At 37.2% G+C, this 17,835-nt stretch overlaps 1 protein-coding gene across 1 annotated transcript; it reads right to left on the bottom strand.

Annotated features, from left to right (window-relative positions):
• Nucleotides 1-38: 38 nt before the first annotated feature.
• On the bottom strand, nt 39-17,400 carry LOC113671970 (cilia- and flagella-associated protein 337). Its single transcript, XM_089207340.1, has 32 exons — nt 17,216-17,400; nt 16,314-16,410; nt 15,812-16,027; nt 14,967-15,001; nt 14,704-14,773; nt 13,984-14,037; nt 13,704-13,812; nt 13,054-13,141; nt 12,510-12,643; nt 11,930-12,028; nt 11,364-11,466; nt 11,043-11,107; nt 10,518-10,582; nt 9,072-9,155; nt 8,702-8,780; nt 8,033-8,094; nt 7,687-7,782; nt 7,484-7,552; nt 7,075-7,170; nt 6,451-6,566; nt 5,790-5,862; nt 5,482-5,655; nt 4,716-4,838; nt 4,231-4,335; nt 3,583-3,643; nt 3,214-3,345; nt 2,921-3,072; nt 2,386-2,457; nt 1,933-2,062; nt 1,179-1,297; nt 681-828; nt 39-552 (listed from the first exon to the last, which is right to left on the bottom strand). The coding sequence occupies exons 1-32, from the start codon at nt 17,293-17,295 to the stop codon at nt 323-325; spliced, it is 3,336 nt and encodes a 1,111-aa protein (XP_089063466.1). The 5' UTR covers nt 17,296-17,400; the 3' UTR covers nt 39-322.
• Nucleotides 17,401-17,835: the final 435 nt, after the last annotated feature.

A 17,835-nucleotide genomic window follows, 5' to 3' on the forward strand; every position in this document is an offset into this window, starting at 1 on the left:
AAAGGATTATGGACTAGAAACAAGCTCAGACAAAAAGATCCACGAAATAAAACATCGGATTTATAAATACAAATTGAACATTCACTTATTTACAATTTTAGAAACAACCCTCCGTTCTCTAACGGCTTGCAGAAAGTTATATGCAGTCGAAACTTTTCCATCTACATCCTTAGTAACTACATCGTGATACAATTGATAGAACTTAAGTATTCTTATTAATACTCTCAATTCTCAGTTCTTGTTCTGGCCAGCAGGGGTAGCGGAGGGTTTCCTCTCAAGATCTTCTCATGCACGGAGCCTAGCCTCGCTTGTATTTCTGCTGTTACAAATCCTTGCCTTTACTGGTAAGCAGTACTTTCCAGCTCGTCATTTTCTTGTTATTTGCTTGAGGAACCTCGTGCGAACCTCGCGATCTTGCCTGCAAAGTATCACCACGAGCACGTGCACCACGAGACACACGCATTCCCAGCGCATGCGTAGCCTTCATTTTGGCTTCCATTTCCAAGATGAATTTCGGAAAAAGGCTTCTTTCGTCGTAACGCATTTGAAGGTCTATAGAATTCAATAAAGGAAGTGTGAGGGTAGTAAACTGAAAATTGGGCTGTGATATTTCATTCTTTTTTGCAGCTTGACCGTAATATGACAAGTCTAATTTCAAAAATAAGGGAAAAAATGCTTACTGTCAGTAACACTTGGTAATGTAGGTACAGTGGTATCTGCGCTTTGACGTTTCCCAGCTGAGCTTTCACTGAAATACTTTTCTGGATGAGCAACAAAGTCTGGCTTATGAATGACACCAACATCCTGAAGGTCTGACGTCTCTAAAGACTGGAAAATAAGGTACAAAAAGCTTCACTATCAATTGCTTGATGATGAAGTTGTAGCTGTTGTTCGGCTCCACCTTTTGCCCGTCACTGCTGAAACATTTCAAATCGTTCCGGTATGTTTGCACTAACACATTCTTTACCGTCAATTCTGATGCTTCATAAAATCGCGAGAAAGGCCACTAAAATAATGTCCTATTAGCGTATGCGATGGTTTTAAGACTTCTCTTTTACAGGTCAAGTTTTCCTGTTATGAAAACACATTTACAAAGTGGCTCCGGTAGAATTGAAGCAGAGTATTACATATCACTTCAAAAACCTCTCTTTTTTTTATGAACCTTTCAAAGAACATACCGCATAGGGTCCGGCTGGAGCCTGTCCCGTCTTCTCCCAGTTCAGATATGGAAGATCAGGGATGACTTGAGGCTGTCGTCTTTCTCGTTTATCGATTCTCTTCTCTTGATAGGCCTTACCTAAACAAATAATAGCACAATGTGTATTCAATCAACATGTTTTTGGTTACTCAGAGCTCAGCACTCTATTAAAGAGACTAAAAATTTAGGAGCCAAAACCAAATTTGAAGATCGATTGAGTCTCTATAAAAAAAATTATTAACGCATTTCTCATAGCCTGTCAGTAGGCTCTCAGCCCTGCTCAACGCGTGCATCTCCGTCCGCGGGAAGTTTGGGTGAGGAGACGGGGTGAGGTTTGCTGAGGGGTCTGGCACTAGTAACTTGAAATGAAGAGAAGGGAAGCACTGGAAATGAGGGGCCCTCATCATGTGGGCTCCTCATTTGCAGTGCTAAACTCCATGCCGACCTTCGTTGCTCATGGCGTCGTAATTTCCCCTAGACGAAGAAACACTCGCGCAAAAGCACTAATACTACTAACCTGATCGCAAGCTATTTTTTCGATTGATTTTACTTTTTTGGATTTCATAAGAGAACACGATCAATTAGTAATGCATTCATGGTTGAGTCCAGAAGCCACAAGATTCTGACTGATTTTCGGTTTTCGAGTTTCGTTGTACAACAACCAAGAATGTGTCTCAGTGAAATAAAAAGGTGAGAAGTTTAAGGTAAGAACTGAAGTTAGAATGACAGCTTACCTAATATGGTTTGTTCCCAAGTAGAAACTCTAAACTCTGCGTCGAAGCCTTCATCAGCGAAAAGTTGTACATCATCTTTTTTGCCTTCCTCTTCAGCTGGCTCGTCTTTGTCGGTGTTATCGGACTCCGCCTGTTTCAAATGCAGAGCTCCATAAATTTGACATGTTTACTTTATTGACAAATTTAAAACATGAAGCGTCCAGTAGGCTATGTCCTCAAATGTTCTCACTTTTTTCAAGAAAACATATAAACAAATACATTAGAGACCTTTCGCTCTTTTGCGTGTTACTACAAGTGTAAAGGGAAAAAGGTACAACGTTCATCTTTTCTAACTTATTCAAAAGGGTCACACTCTTGAAAATTCAATTGGTTAAATAAAAAGACAACAATTCAAATGCATCATGACAAGTTCCATTAAGCCGAGGACGACTTCGGAGCTGGCGAATCACAAACCTGTTCAGCCTGTTTTGCTTGCTCAGCTTCTCGTTCTTCTATGGAGATTGGCTCAATCTTCCAATGTTCTTCCTGACGGTAAGACAGGCATAACAAATCAAATAAGTAGTACATAAGGCAAATGGCCTTCTTTACAATACTGTGCAGCATACCTGATATCAATACATGCAAAACTAAAGAATTCTAACTCACACAAGTTATAATGTGTATGCGCTATAGATAAAAGCTTATCTTGTTCATGGAAAACTTGTTTAGCCTGCGCAGCTCGCAGTTTTGCGAGCGATATGAAGCGTTGAAGGGCGAAGCCGAGTGAGACGAAGGACGAAATGATAGAGAAACGCTGCTCGATTCGCGGCTACAGAGACGTTTCTCTTTTTGTATTGAGTGCCCAAATATAGTATCGGAAAAAAATCTTCCTTTGCAGAGCTGAAGGTCAAAATTGTTACGCCTAAAACGATCGTATAGTACCACGAATGTCAATATATCTCTATTGCACTGAGAGAGCTTGAAAACAAGGGTTTAAGAAAAGTCCCACCTGCCCGAATATTCCAATATGGCGACCTTCCACATCCCATAATGCAACAGCACAGTCACTGGACGCTGTAAGCACCAGCAGTCTCTCTGAGCGAGTAAATAGTTGGATGCTGTTGATGGTGTCCGTGTGAGGTTGGAACTGTTTGAGGAGGGCTGCAATGAGGTAGGTAAGAAATAAGATTTTTAATACTTGTGAGATCACATTCTCCGGCCTGTTGTCTAGTTACCTGTCGGAAAACGATTGTTGAAAAACGCTTTGTTGCAACAAAACCTAAAAAATAAAGATTAACTTACGTGGTGTACTTTCATTATCAGTCACAGAAGCGATACAATACTCTGATATGTCCCAGACTTTAATGACTCCATCTGCGTCACCAGTTACCAAGTAAGAGTTTGTTTCATCCACAGTCATCGTTAGAAATCCAGCTGAGGAGATGATTAATACAAAAGACTAGTTAGTCCTGCTTGTTCTTTGAAAAAAATTGGTTACCGATGCTTTCTCTGTGCATCAGAGCTCGGAGGCATAATAAGCAACTATTGGATAAGGTTGAGCATGATGTGAATTAATCGACTTAAGGGATTTTTCATGGTGAGTCTAATGTACAATAAAATAATTTATCAAGCTTGGAAACGTCAATCATGACGATATAACTGGATTATTACCGTTTTCATGAGCTAAAAACTGGCCGACACACAACGACTTATGTGTATTCCAAAATCGGACCTGCCGTAAAATAACAAAATGAAAATTATTACTTTTCACAACTGTTATGATACTTGTAAACAATGCTGCACTGTTGCGGCAACAAATTACATGCCGTAACGTTAAATGTTTGGTAAGGAATGCTTCAAATAGCAAATAGCGAAAATAGGTCAGAGGTACCTCAGTATAGTTAAGCCTGAGCCGATGAGGACCGAGATTTTATATAACTGTTATAGCTGTGACGCAGCTCTTGACTCTATTCCGTCTCTAATAGCATTTCTTACAGTTCAGCATATTTTTCTAGTTGTGTGTTATGTTTTTGCCATAATAAACACAAAATAAACGACTCAGAATCATGCGATCATTTTAGCGGCTCGGGTTAAAATGACTCTGAAAAGGGCCCAAAACACATGTAAGCCCCAGAACATAAACTCTATTATCACTTTGAAGGGCTTTGATTTGAGAAAATAAAAAAAGTCTGAACAATTACACGAGTAGGCAAGCGGGCCAAAATCTTCATTTTAGCCCTAAAAGCGCCACAATGCCCAATGAACAAAGTAATAACAATCATGGTTTCAATGGGAAAAGTTATCTCTAAACAGACTTACCCAGCCACTAGCGTTACACGACACTAAATTTGCTCCAACACTTGACGCAGACATCGGCCTTTCATTGAGGAATATGAGTTTAGTGACAGCATAACCAAAGTCATCCTGATGAGACCAACCAGAATCAATTGGTTAATGTCCAACACACAAAAGACTAGTTAATATACATAGGATACCTTTGTCAACATTACCATGATATGTTTTTTCTCGTCTAAGAGCATTTAGTTACAGTGCAAAGAACATACTTGCAAGCCCTCATTATTGACGCTGTAATACCAACGTCCCCCCCCTCCTCCCTTTTCGGAAGATCTGAGACGAGTCGGGGAGAGGTTAACCAGAAGCCTGGTACTAAAATCAGGCTAGACCCAAACAGACCTCTCGTTCACTCGCGTTGTTCAAGGCTTCATAATTTCCCGCGGTCGGTTATCATTAGAGAAAATCTTCGCTCTACCTAAAATATGACTAAAGACAATTTTACATTGTACCTGCTCGCTCGGTGGCCGCTCAGACGTTACAGAAGTCGCTGAGGTTAAACGATTCTGTGTCAGAGGCGGCTTTAATGACGTCTCTGCTTCCACTGATCGCTGAGGAGGACTGGTAAGGTCCATCTATGAAAGGAACAAATACTCACAAATACTCAACACCTACAGTGATGTACTCTAACGTTATTGGACAGGGAATGTGACATCACATTAATCAACCAATTGATTGGTCAATCAGGCTAGCACTCAATCAATCAATCGATTGATAAGTCAATCATTCAGACAGTGGTTGGTTTAGGTCAGTAGGTCGGTCAGTGAGTCAGTTAATCATTCACCCATCAGACACTCAGCCAGTCAGTCAGTGGGTCTATCAGTTTGTTGGTCGGTCGGCCACTTACCAGTCAGTGAGTCAGTTAATCATTCACCCATCAGACAGTCAGTCAGTGGGTCTATCAGTTTGTTGGTCGGTCGGAGAGAAACCCAGACACCAACACAGACAAAAAAAGACAAAAAATGAAAAGCCAGCTAATTTCGATTTTAACCCTTGACACCCTAGATCAGTGTGTATATTCTCCACATTTTTTTCTATACATTTCCCAGGGTGCTGACAAGGAGAATTTGTTCAACAATCACGAGCTTTTTTAGTTGCTGATCATTTCCTTTATTCTCGTGACCTTTAAGTGTGATTCAAGGGTGATAATGAAGGGAGAAATTGGATGCTGGTCATTATAAAGGGCCAAATGGTTAAATAAATGGGTGGCATATGTACCGTTTTTCTCGCTCTTCTGGAAGACCGAGTAGTTTTCCTTTTAGTGTGCGTAGAAAGATGTCTGAAAGCTTGCTCTGAATTCAAATTCCAGAGTACAATTTCACCATCATAGCTTGCTGTGGCCAGTGTTGTTGGAGCACAAAACGCTTCGGACAAAACATCATCTTGGTGTTCCTAAGGAAAAATATGAACTTTAAGGTTACTTGTCAGAAGGCATCAATCTCCAAATGTCCAATGCTTTCAAATACAGGTGAAAGAGGTTTGCATGTTCTGTGTTTGTTATCACTTGTAGAAAATGAACTAATTACCAGTCTTCCTTTCCACTCTGAGGGGTAGACATAGAAAGAGTTCAGCTGATTGTCTCTGAAGACAGAGATGGTCCTGTAACAAGAGAACAGTTTTGGTGTAAACGTAACTGGACCTAAGCTGCGTCAGAGTACTTAAAATGAAACGAAAAACCCGAACATCTTCAGTCCAATGACGTAAGATAAGCAACCAAATGGGCTCAAAGTTGATGTTCCAGTGTGATTTCCACAGCAATGTATTTACTATGGGATTCAGTGGATTTTTTTTCCACTTGTCTGACATCAAAACTTTTTAAACCTCATAATCAGGATCCATTATAGTTCTCCTCAAAATCAAGTATTTCAAATTTACTTGTCTTTGAGTATTTTTTTTGCTTGTTCAGGCTCTAGTATACATATTTTTTTTCTGTGCTTTCTGAATCGAAGTTTTGGACTCCCCCCCTATAAGAAATCCTTACTGCCCTGATTTATCTAAAGTCAGATTTTATGTACATAAAACAAGCCTTGGTTGTGCAAAGACTGGATAGTGCTATCAAGTGGATAAACCCCTTTCCAGTAGATAAGCTCTTGCAAAACATAAACCGTTATCCTCTGGATAGCGGTTTACCCAGTGGATAGCATTATCCAGTCTTAAACAAACCAAGGTGTGGCCTTTTTCCCCTACCTGTCCCACCCAACCACAATAATGATCCTCTTTAAACAAAGCACTTGACTGATCTCTGCTGGATCTCCATTCCCAGCCATTAAAATATGGTGACAATGGCCATTGAAATCCCAGATCTAAAAGAAAAATTAAGACAACATATTGATTAAATAAATGAATGGTATAAAGATATCATTGAATCATTACAAGATCATAGACATATCAAGCTCTCCCCTCTGCATTTATGCATATACACTTAATTAACCCTCTCCCAATCAGGCTTTTCATCTACATTAATGAATGAGTAAATGAATAAAATGAACGAATGAATGAATGAAAGAATAACAAACAGAGTGTTCAAAAATCCCAACTACCCACAGGCAAACCAGTTGGCTGTATACAAAGCACACCCAGGAGTTGAATATGGGGAAACCAAGAATAAATCAAGAGAGTAGCTGTTTAGAGGGCTTTAAACTGGGGCCATCAGAGTACAAGTCCAGTGCCCTTACCACTCCGCCATACTGCCTTGATCTAACTTTGATGACATCAATCAACTCAGTCGAAAAGAAGGGATTAAGAGTTTTCCTGATACAGATTTTCTCCTTGATGCATCAAAAAAGAAAGCCATCAACAACTGAGTTATACCTTAACTGTACCATCAGCACTTGCTGTGAAAAGTCTGGTCTCTGTAGCATCCTGAGCCAAGGTGGTAATTTCTGAGTTACCATGTGCATTGGCAAACTAAAAGAAAAAAAATAATTTTACTACAAGAAAGGTTGAAAGAAATGAAAACACCATGACATCTGATCAAGATGTTATTCAAGCAAAGCAATGATCCCACAGGTGCCCTGCAATTGAAGCAGCTGCAGAAAAGAAGCCTTAAAGAATAAAGGCTTTGACAGAAAGTGACCCTGAGTTTCCTAGATACTGGTTGGACACAACTACTACGAGAAAATGTTATTGCATGCATCATTTTACCACAAACTTTTGTTAAATGCTGGTTAATCAACCTTGGGATTGACACTTGCAATATGCAATGAAGAACTCCTCTTACTTGTTTGACCTTCTGTCCAGTTTCTATCATCCACATGGTGATAACAGATCCTGTACATGCACTGACCACCTACATAATAGAAAGAGGTGGTTAGTTTATAAATAAGAACCATTAAAAAAAAAAAGATTGGGCCCTTAATTTTGAAAAAATAAAATAATTTGTCAACAAAAATGACAGTTTTTGGTTTGTGAATTTTCATGTACCTGGTTAAACTTGCTGTTGTAAATGGCAGCAGTGACTGGATGTTCATGGCTCATGATTCTGTCTTTAACTTCAGGCTTCATCACCATCAGAGTCAGCTAACAGGTCAGAAAAAAGGGAAATTTTTTTAGAAAAGTTTTTTTTGAATATAATACTTTCAGCAGCCAAACTGTAGGCTTTGGGAAAACAAAAAGAAGAAAAAAGTGTTGCTGTTGATGGCAGCTTAATGCTTTGAATAAACCACCTTACCTCCTGTAAAAGTGGGCAACCTAATAAAACTGTGTTAATATACACAAAGCTTTGATAAATGGTTTCTAGTTACTTAAAAATGCTGTATATCTCATTTACCTGCTGATTAAAAGCTGTGAATAGTTTGCTGTGTTCTTCATCATAATACATTGTGATAGACACTGTAATGAAATGAGTTATATAATTTATATCAATTAGCTGGTGAATTTAGCATCCTAAGGAACTTCTGATACAATTGGTTTGGCACACATTAGTGTACAACTATTACCTGAAAGGGGTTCAATGAGAGTTTTACCTTTCCCCACAGATATTAAAAATAAATTACATGTACTAACTGGTAAATTAATTATAAATTACATGTAAAAACTGGCATGGTCTATTCATGTCATAGTTTGACTGAATAATTCATTTTTTTGGGAAATATGGAGACTTCTTAGCCTTTTGCTCCACTGCCTGATTTAATGACAGTTTGAGTGAAATAATTTACTTAGTAGCAATACAGTGAAAACTAGAAACAAGTTGGAGGTTTACTAGATCAGAATATACATGTAGAAAGACTATAAACTGTATGGAGATATACTGATTGTGAGGAGGTCATTTCTGTCTCATGAATGTAACACAACTTTCAAGTACCTAATAACAAACCTCATCCAATAGGGCAATATATTTTGATGGTAAGCTGCCATTTAGTTTGCCTTGCAAATTACAAACTACTTGTAAATTTCAATGACATATCTGTTGTTAATCTGAGAAATGCAAGTCTGTTACCTTCTGATGGACCTTTGGGAAACATTCCTGATAGACGCTGAAGACAAACTTGAAGGTGGGTGTCCCAGATCCGGAGAACCTGATTTATACAGGAAAAAGAACATGTCAGTTGAAGTACTCAGAAATGCCCTTTTGAAAAAATTTTCTTTTATCCCCACTATATAAGACACTCAATGAGAACTTAATTAATTGTCTTGAAAAATGAATCTGTCCAATGATGTTGTTATGAATTAAAAAATTTTAAGATGAAATTTAGTGGCACTGAGTTACACAATGTGCTGATCACTTGACTACTATATAATACCTGTAAGTTCAACAGATAGCTTAACAACACAACAACATTGAGTAGATAAAATGAGTGATAGCTTACTTTGTCTTTTGACAAGCTGATGAGCTGGCCTCTTGTTTCGATGAATCTCACTGAAATAACACTTTGCATATGACCTCTGAGAACCTGGAAACACAACATCACAAAAATCACAGGCAAAGAGGTAATACTATACCACAAAACAATTGAGAATTCACAAAACAAAAGAAAAACAGACATAAAGGGTACTTCTAAAATATGGTGGCTTTTCCTCTTGCACTCAATAATACAGGTATTCACATTTTTGAGATAAAATTGTCTGTTAAAGTTATCGTTATCTTGGACCATTTTGCTACTTGGCCACATGACCCAGTAATTACCGTAATTTCCGGTCGATTACCCGCGGGTAATCTGTTGATTTTGCATTAAATCCGCGCCACTGCGGGTAATAGGGAGGTGCGGGTTATGTGACAATTTTAAATTCTTCTGGAAGTTGAATTGAAAAAATTTCTCACCTACCTGCGTTTCCACCTCTCAAATGAATTTTATTGTATCAAAAGTGCCACAAAGCGGCACGAAAACATGATGCCAACTCGAGTTTATTTCACGCATAATTAGTTGCGTGACAAACAAATTTTTATCGGCACGCGTGAAAACAAAACCTTGATGGTGACAAAAATAATCCAAGGATATCCGGCGCATCAGTAACAAATTTCCAGTTTTCACTAGCTTGAGCTAAAGAGAATTTTCCCGTTTTAAGGGACTTGTTAGGCCCAGTAGAACAGGAGATATCGATTTTTTTGAGAAATTGCCGACAGTAATTTTAAATCCCAAATGCATCACCAGAATGTTGAAAATAATAGGTGCGAAACTTAACTAATTTCGCGCTGAAAAAGTATTTTAACGACAAATGAACAATGGATATTGCTCATTACGCTCCTACATGCTATAAAAAGGTAACTGACTGAATAAGAATTATAAACCTCGATCATTCGCGATAAGTGTATCCACGAGTCACCAATTAAGTTAAAATGCCTGCTGTGAAACGCCCACGTCACAGTTTTACGTTTGATTATAAGCTTAGAGTAATAACTCTTGCCGATGAAATCGGTAATAGAGCAGCAGCAAGAGAATTTGAAATTGATGAATCCATGATCCGTTACTGGCGAAAGAAAAAGAAAGTCATGGCAAAACTACCAAAACGTCAGCGCACTTGCCGGACTGGTATCGCAATTTTCACTGTATAATTTTATCAATAAAGTATAAGCTAATATTGACACAGAATTGTGCACATGTCTGAATCGAAAGACTGAAATGTATCGCCTTAATGTCACGTTTTCGCCACCGAAAAAGTTGAATAACAACGTGCGGGTTATCCACCGGTGCGGGTAATCCGTTGACTTTTTTTTTCGCCGTATGCAATAATCGGCCGGTGCGGGTAATCGGCCGTGCGGGTAATCGACCGGAAATTACGGTAGCAATCCAAAACACAACCTAAAGAAACTTTACCCCAACTGGTTTGGAGATGACATAAGGATTCCATAGGCACACATGATGATTGACTCCTGCTGTGGCTGAAAAAGGATAAGAGAATCCTTATTAACAGATTGTACCTAAGATATAAACTTTAAAAAATGACTCACTGATTGATAGAGTTATGTTGTGTGAAATATTTTGAGCAAACTTCAACACAGGAATGAAGTAAGTGGTCAGTAAAAAAAAAACAAACAAGAAAAGCAACACAGGTAAAAGAAAATGAATAAGAATGGGAATTGTTGAGGATGGGTACAGATTAACAGGGAATATATAAAAGTCAACCTTAAAAATTATTTGTAGATAAGGGTTTCAAAATGCACGAACAATGAAGGAAAGTTCTCTAATATAACTTTAGCAGTAAGCTTAGGTGTCTGTGTCATTCCAAGTGAATAGTAAAAGTACGGGTGCATTTTAACATTTTGAAATAAGGAATTTTTTTATAATCATCCAAAAACAAAGTGTGTGCTACATGAAATCAAGAAAGAGACAAAACCTCACCAATCAAGTTGATTCTTTCACTGTAGTCAAATGCATTCACACCTTGAGGGATCTTAAACTGTGTTCTATTAAAAGGAAATGAAATGATCAATTATGGCATGTAACAATGTGCGATCTGACATTTTACGACACAAGTGATCTTCAAATAACTTTCTTGTCTTTTTAAGTGTTAATCATGACAGGATGGGAATTGAGTGCAATATAAGTATCTCTTGTTGTTGCTTATAAATCCTTGGAAAACTTTTCTAAGAATTTGTGAAGAACAACAGGAGATAGTTACAGTGCAATTGGTTTCTTTCCTGTCATTCATCAGACACTCACGTTCTCATATTCATTTTGGATTTTTCTATCCATCCAAGCACTAGAGAGTTCTTGTAGTTGGTGGCACATGATATGAAGCAGTCCAAATGAGCTGAGTACATCACTGTAACAACAAGAAAACTGAGTTACATTTAACAGGTTCAATGTCTATTCTGTAAGTCCCAGAGTGACCAATTAAGTTTTTTCCACTCAGATTTATTGCCTAATCACAAAGCCCATAGGCCGGAAATCCAAGTGAAAAAAACAAGGTTCTGCTTACTACAGTAGCAACAAAGAGAATGAGGTTAGTAGATATTTTTTAATATTTCTACATGGAAATTGAGGGGAAAGATTTTAATTTGGGCAAACTTTTGGATTGAGGGGGCTGTACAGTGAAATACAGCCTGTTTAATCGACCATTCCTGACAACAGTCATATTAATACTACCTGAGAGATGCACATCAGTCATTCTGCATGTCTTTTTCTGGTCATAACTTGACTGTTGTTTGGTTGCTTGCAGTTTCCATTCATTCAATAGTTTTATTGCTCACTGTTTTCCTCAGGGCTTCTAGTTTCCTTCAACTTACCTTGTCTTGCCCACTCTGTGTGTCCTTGATGCTTCACAAATCTTGCATTCTTGTAGTGACCTCTATTTACATCATTAATATTCACATTCAAACAAACATCTGCAAAAAATTGGTAGCAGACATAGAGAAAATACATCAAGATTTCTGTAACATGCTATAATATTGCAGTATGTGTAACTACCAAAGAGAAATGCCAGAGACTAAACATACTGCAGTTAATCAATCAGTGAAATTTGAAATTGCCACTGGCCCTTTGATCCTTAAGAGTGACTAGAATCTTATTTCTCCCAACAATATCACCCCTAAATCACACATTATGGTCATGAGAATATCAGAAATGATCACATACACAAGAAGTGCAATAATGTTAAACAAATTCTCCTTGCCAGTATCTTAGGAATTGTTTGGAGAACAATATGGAGAATATACATGCTAATCAATGAGAGGGTAGTAAAGATTAATAACTCTTTCTGGTCAGCTACTTGTCTGGGAACACAAAGGAGAAAAATTCTGCCATCATTCTTAGCAGAAGTTACTTGCAGACTACGTCAGCACTTCATCAAACAGGAAAATGCTCCACCTTGTTTACTTCCTGCTGGTTGTGATGGTCGATCAAACAAAGCCATTGTTGCTGCTGAAAACAGCAGTGCATTAACCTGGCCATGAACATCTCCATAAACAAGAATTGCTTCATTTGTTTTGTATGGGTTACTCCTGTTAACAACAAAATTATGATTGAAATTAATAATCAACCCAACACCAGGTTTGCTATTCATGTGGTATGTAATTTAGCCCTTTAACTTCCAGATCAAATTTGTAATTCTCCTTACTGTCAACAGTAGAATTCTTATAATGTTAGTTCAGAGAATCTAGTATTGGATCAACTAATTATCCCCAAATTGTATTGATATTATATTGTAAGGAGAAATTCTGTCTTGGTCACTCATGGGAGTTAAAGGGTTAAAGACAATTCTTCATAACAAAATGTAAACATAAAATTTAGAATAAAATTACTTCCAATCATTTGAAATAAATTGAGATTACTGGTAACTGTAAGATACAAGTACTTTTATTAAAAATTAGCTGAGTTAAAGTTAACTTTTATTAAAAATTAGCTGACATACCAGTAATCCATACACAAAGGTGTATGTTCCAGGCCTTGTATTCTGAACTGGCAGTTGAATTCTGATTTGGAACTTAAGTCATAAATGGCTGAAAAAATGACCAGGGGAATTATTGAATTTCACAATTTACTTTCATTATAAATTGGTAGCTATGGCAGATATAAATTCAAGTATATTTGATAAAGTGATGTCTCTCAAAGGTCTTTTCTATCCATGTGCATCATTCGTTTGGCAGTGATAAGCTCAGAAACTGTGGTGTTGCTTCAATGGAGGATGTTACAAGATAAGTTTGGTTTCATCAACTGAGTTGATAAATGTAAACTGCAGTGGCCCTTCATTAGAGCAAAAGCTCATGATCAGGCTTACACAACTTGACGAATAATATGATCACATAAATATACATATCTTATCGATAAGGAAAACGTGTTCATTTACTACTACTGACTATTATGATGCAACATCATGATTCCATTGACCATTGACAAGCCTGTCTAGCTCAGATTTTGAGATACACCCAAGTTCTATCAGTGATTATTTATGATGTGTCAGTATTATAATTTATTGTGTTATAATGATTCAGCATCATCAGACAGAAATACATGAATTGTATACTGGCTGTGTTGCGCTGATTTGATATTAACTTATCTTACCAATTTCTTTACTTGTAAGAGCAAGTGCCAGTTTGTAAATATTTTGCATTGGTATAAAGTCTGTCACCCACAGATCTCTTTGTTTTACTTCATCTTGATCAGTTTGGACCTAGCAATAAATTGATATTGATATGACTCTATGAATTTTTTAAAAATTTTTCAGCATAAAATAATTAACTCCAAAAGGGAGGAGTTCATAACATAAGACAGTAAAAGTTGCATGTCCCTTGAACAAAATTAAAGGAAAATATAAAAGAGGAGCTCTTGGAACCCTCCTTACCTGTACAGTTCTTAATGGCTTCATGTTCTGTGCCCAAAGGGATATTACTCCTTCCTGTAAAATTATAGAAGACAAAAAAAATGTCAATTAAATGATTGAAAGTCAGATCACTACCTCTAGAATTTCTGGTAAGTGAATTGGTAGCCATGAAAGTGTTAGTGGAGACTTACTGAGACAAGTAAAAGAGGTACACTATGAGTTGCACATATACACAGTTCATCTGGTAGTAGTACATGCTTGGTTTCAGTATTGCATACCTCCTATTAATCAGGTTCAAGGTTCCTACTGTAACTTACAGACCAAGCTTCTTCCACACAGATATAGGGCCCAAGCATGAAGCACATGGGCCATAAATCTGGGCGGAAAAAAACCAGGTTTTGTAACTTACAGCACAGACTGTACAATATTTATCATATCTCTAGGTTACCATCTGGTGACCAAAACAAACTTTTAAATTTAGCAGGCTGTACAGTAAATGTGTCCCGCCAAATTGACCAATCATAGCATATACAATGACTCATAAATATAATAAATATTAAAAGAACATTAGTGCCATTACACCAGTATTTAAAAGTAAAGACCAGGATGCACTGTGCATCGGTGGAACTGAAAATTAGTGATTGAATAAGAATTGAAAGGAACTGACAATTCTTTCCCTTTAATGTACTTGTTGGCAGAGAAATATGCATTTGCTCTTTGTAGAAGACAACAGTTGTTTACCTTACTAACTACAATGTATCTTGATGGATTCATCAATGGAGATATTCTAATAACAGGTTCCTTGTGAGGGCTGGAATGTTGAAAATAAATACATTTTTTCTCTTAAAATAATATACATTATAAATCTTAAGGATACATCTAAAGGTCCACAATCAAAACAACTATGGAATTTTGTGTTGTAAAGTCAGTGTGTTGTTTCACAAAATCAAGAAAGCTGCTCTGTATATGATTAAAGTTTTAACAAAAATTTAACAACTTTAAACCTTGTAATATTCCTGAGTTCTCGCCATTGAGGAACCTGTGAAAATCAAGAAAGGCAAAGAAAAAGTTAAGGGCTAAACTGAAATTTTGGAAACAGAAGCTTTTGTTATACCAGTAATTTTTAGTGGCTATTTTTTCCTATCTGCGGCAAAAGAAACACTTATAACTGAAAAAGAACTTTATTGCACAGATTTCACATCCTAGAAATTCTCTGAAGGAGAACTCTTTGCAAAAGATAAAATTAATTATATCTCAAAAAGGCTTAATATACCTACTTTCAAAGCCAATAGTTTTTCCTGGCCTCACCTGGATTGTTAAACCTGATTGCTTATCAATAGACAATACCCAGTTTACTTAAATCCAATGATTCCAATTTATACTGAGATCATAACTCCCTTGTCTGACCTCAGTTGCTCCCCAAGTAATTTTTCATTGGCCATATTCAGCAGATTTATCCACATGAAGGTTTCTGAGTACACAGGGTCTAGCCAATTTGGGCCACCAAAAGAAAAGCCAGGATAATACCAGGATTAAAGGCATGCTAGCTGGTAAAGCATCCCAACCCAGGTCATGAAATCACTACCTTTGGAGAGATAGAAGCCTTTGGGGTGTGTGGAGTGGAACCTGGTACTACCCGAACTCTGAGCCAAGAGAAGGTAAAATTAGTTCCAGTTAATGAGGAGTTCAAGTTTACCAGACAAGTTTGAGTTAAAGACTGAAAAAATGGATTCAAATCCAGGGAAAATTGCATTTTGTTTGAGACAGAGCAAACTTTTAGTAAAATGAGTTAGATCAGTTAGCAGAATTCTACAGTATGTACACAGAAGAATAAAAACAAGCTCCTTACCTGAGTAGTTTTCATCCTATCATCTTTTTCATAGTATTCTAGCAGCATATGAGAGCAAAATTTGTCCCAGTCAACATAACCTTCCTTTCCCACATCAACTTTGTTAAACAGATCTTCATATTCTTCTCTTGAACCTTTGTTGAGCACAATGGAGAGAATTTCACAGAACTGATTCACATCCAGGCTGAGTTCACGTTCGTGGCCTGATTGGTTTATCTAAAGTAATCACAAAAATTAGAGTCCAGGTTTTGCAATTATTTGTGCTTCTGGGCCGTGCTGTTTACAGGGTGGAAAAATCCTATCCAGTGGATAAGTGCTTAAAAAATGTACTGTACTAACCACCAGATAGACATATCCACCCTTTAGAAAACTAGAGTCTGGATTTCAGACTATGCATCAGAAACTGATAGACTTTGGATATGGAGAGTTATAAAAAAATACAATTTAGCACATACAAAGCATTATTCTACTATTTCATATAATATAACAAAATAACCCATACCATGAAAGCGTCCTGGACTGCTTTCAAGTCATGCATTGTCAGCCTGTTGACCAGCTTATAGCCACCATTAAATGTTGTCATCTTTGGATCAATTTTCCTGTGTAAAAGTAGGCAATAAGTTTATATAATTATCAATACAGTAGATATTCATACATACTAACTTCACTTAAATTGTAAAGCTGTAACTTTTATACATATTATATGGATGAATATAAAATAAACTGAACAATGTGCCCATTTTAACACGTTCTTACTAGCGATCTATTGAAGGACAGTCACATAAATGACGTTACCACTGACAAAATTGTGCTTTTTATCAATCATACAAGTCATAAAGATTCTATGCTGCCGTGGGTTTAACGGTAGTATATCAAAGAAGACGTCAAAATGTGGTAAGAACATCAGTGAAACGCTCAGCTGCTCCTCGTGAGCTACGTTTTTGTTCTCACCACAATTGGACATCATCAGTGATCGATTACAAGACAGACGCACAGCATCATGGAATCTACCTGTAAATAAATGCAGTGGATATATATACACTCGATGAACTTCACTTGAAATTTAAGGTTATTTTATCGCACATATACAGGTATCATATGGAAAAATCGAATAAGTTTAGACTGGAGCTTAATTAAATCTAAATAGCATTCGTGCAACCTTCCAATTTGGCTTCGATAAATCTCCCGATGCAGTCGATACTTATTTACTACACGAAATAAGAAAAAATTAGTCATCCTTTAAGGCATCTGTGTGAACTAGAAGAAGTCAAATGGAAATAAAGAGGAAAATATCTATCAAAATTCTAATGTAAACAGATTACATTGTAAATCGATCTGCAGTTGTGCTTTTGGTGTCAAAACTGTCTGGAGGGTTGTACATAAATTTGAACTTTTTGTGCAAACCTTTCATTGTTCCCTTCCTGAGTTTGCTCGCCATTTGTTAAAGCGACGGATGAATCTTCTCCTCTGGGTGATTTCGACATGATCTCGAAAATTCAAGGGCAGATAACATTGGTGATCTTTCGATCAATTCTCGCCGCCATGTTCTATCAACAAGAAACCACAAGAAACCATAGCAATCACGACTAGTGCCAGTCCAAATCGGTGATCTGTTCTGTTGGTCGTTTCCAGTGTCCCGTCGGTCACGTCAGCCAGGCACAAGTTGAGTTGAGTAGCCTGAAAAATGCTACAACTCCTGGAAGTTGACACTCGCTCAGGGCAAACATTATTCGCACCAAAAACTGATCGCCAATCGTTGATAATACAATAAAAATAACTAAAGTATTGATAGTCATAATTATTGTTAATATCGCTAGAAGGTACATGAAGAATTTGTGTGCTAACTGAGTCTTGGAAATCAGATTTTGAAATAGAAGCGGGCTGACGGTGGAATACATTAAGCTCCTTATTGTATTTTCAACCTACTAAATTAATCGTTTTCGTATAACTAAGAAATGCTCCATATATTTCGCAGAGAGAAATTTTTCTCCGTTCCAGAAAAGATTTAGAAAGCAATCAAGACG

This window comes from Pocillopora damicornis, chromosome 5 (genome assembly GCF_964200805.1).
Source record: "Pocillopora damicornis chromosome 5, jaPocDami1.2, whole genome shotgun sequence".
Taxonomy (NCBI): Eukaryota; Metazoa; Cnidaria; class Anthozoa; order Scleractinia; family Pocilloporidae; genus Pocillopora; species Pocillopora damicornis.

Excerpts from the sequence above, each read along its gene's own strand:
- LOC113671970 (XM_089207340.1), bottom strand. The coding sequence starts at position 17,295 with ATGTCGAAATCACCCAGAGGAGAAGATTCATCCGTCGCTTTAACAAAT. Across the intron at positions 15,002-15,811 it reads ATAGGATGAAAACTACTCAG|GTTCCTCAATGGCGAGAACT; the intron begins GTAAGGAGCTTG and ends TGATTTTCACAG. Across the intron at positions 11,467-11,929 it reads CACAGAGTGGGCAAGACAAG|TGATGTACTCAGCTCATTTG; the intron begins GTAAGTTGAAGG and ends TTGTTGTTACAG.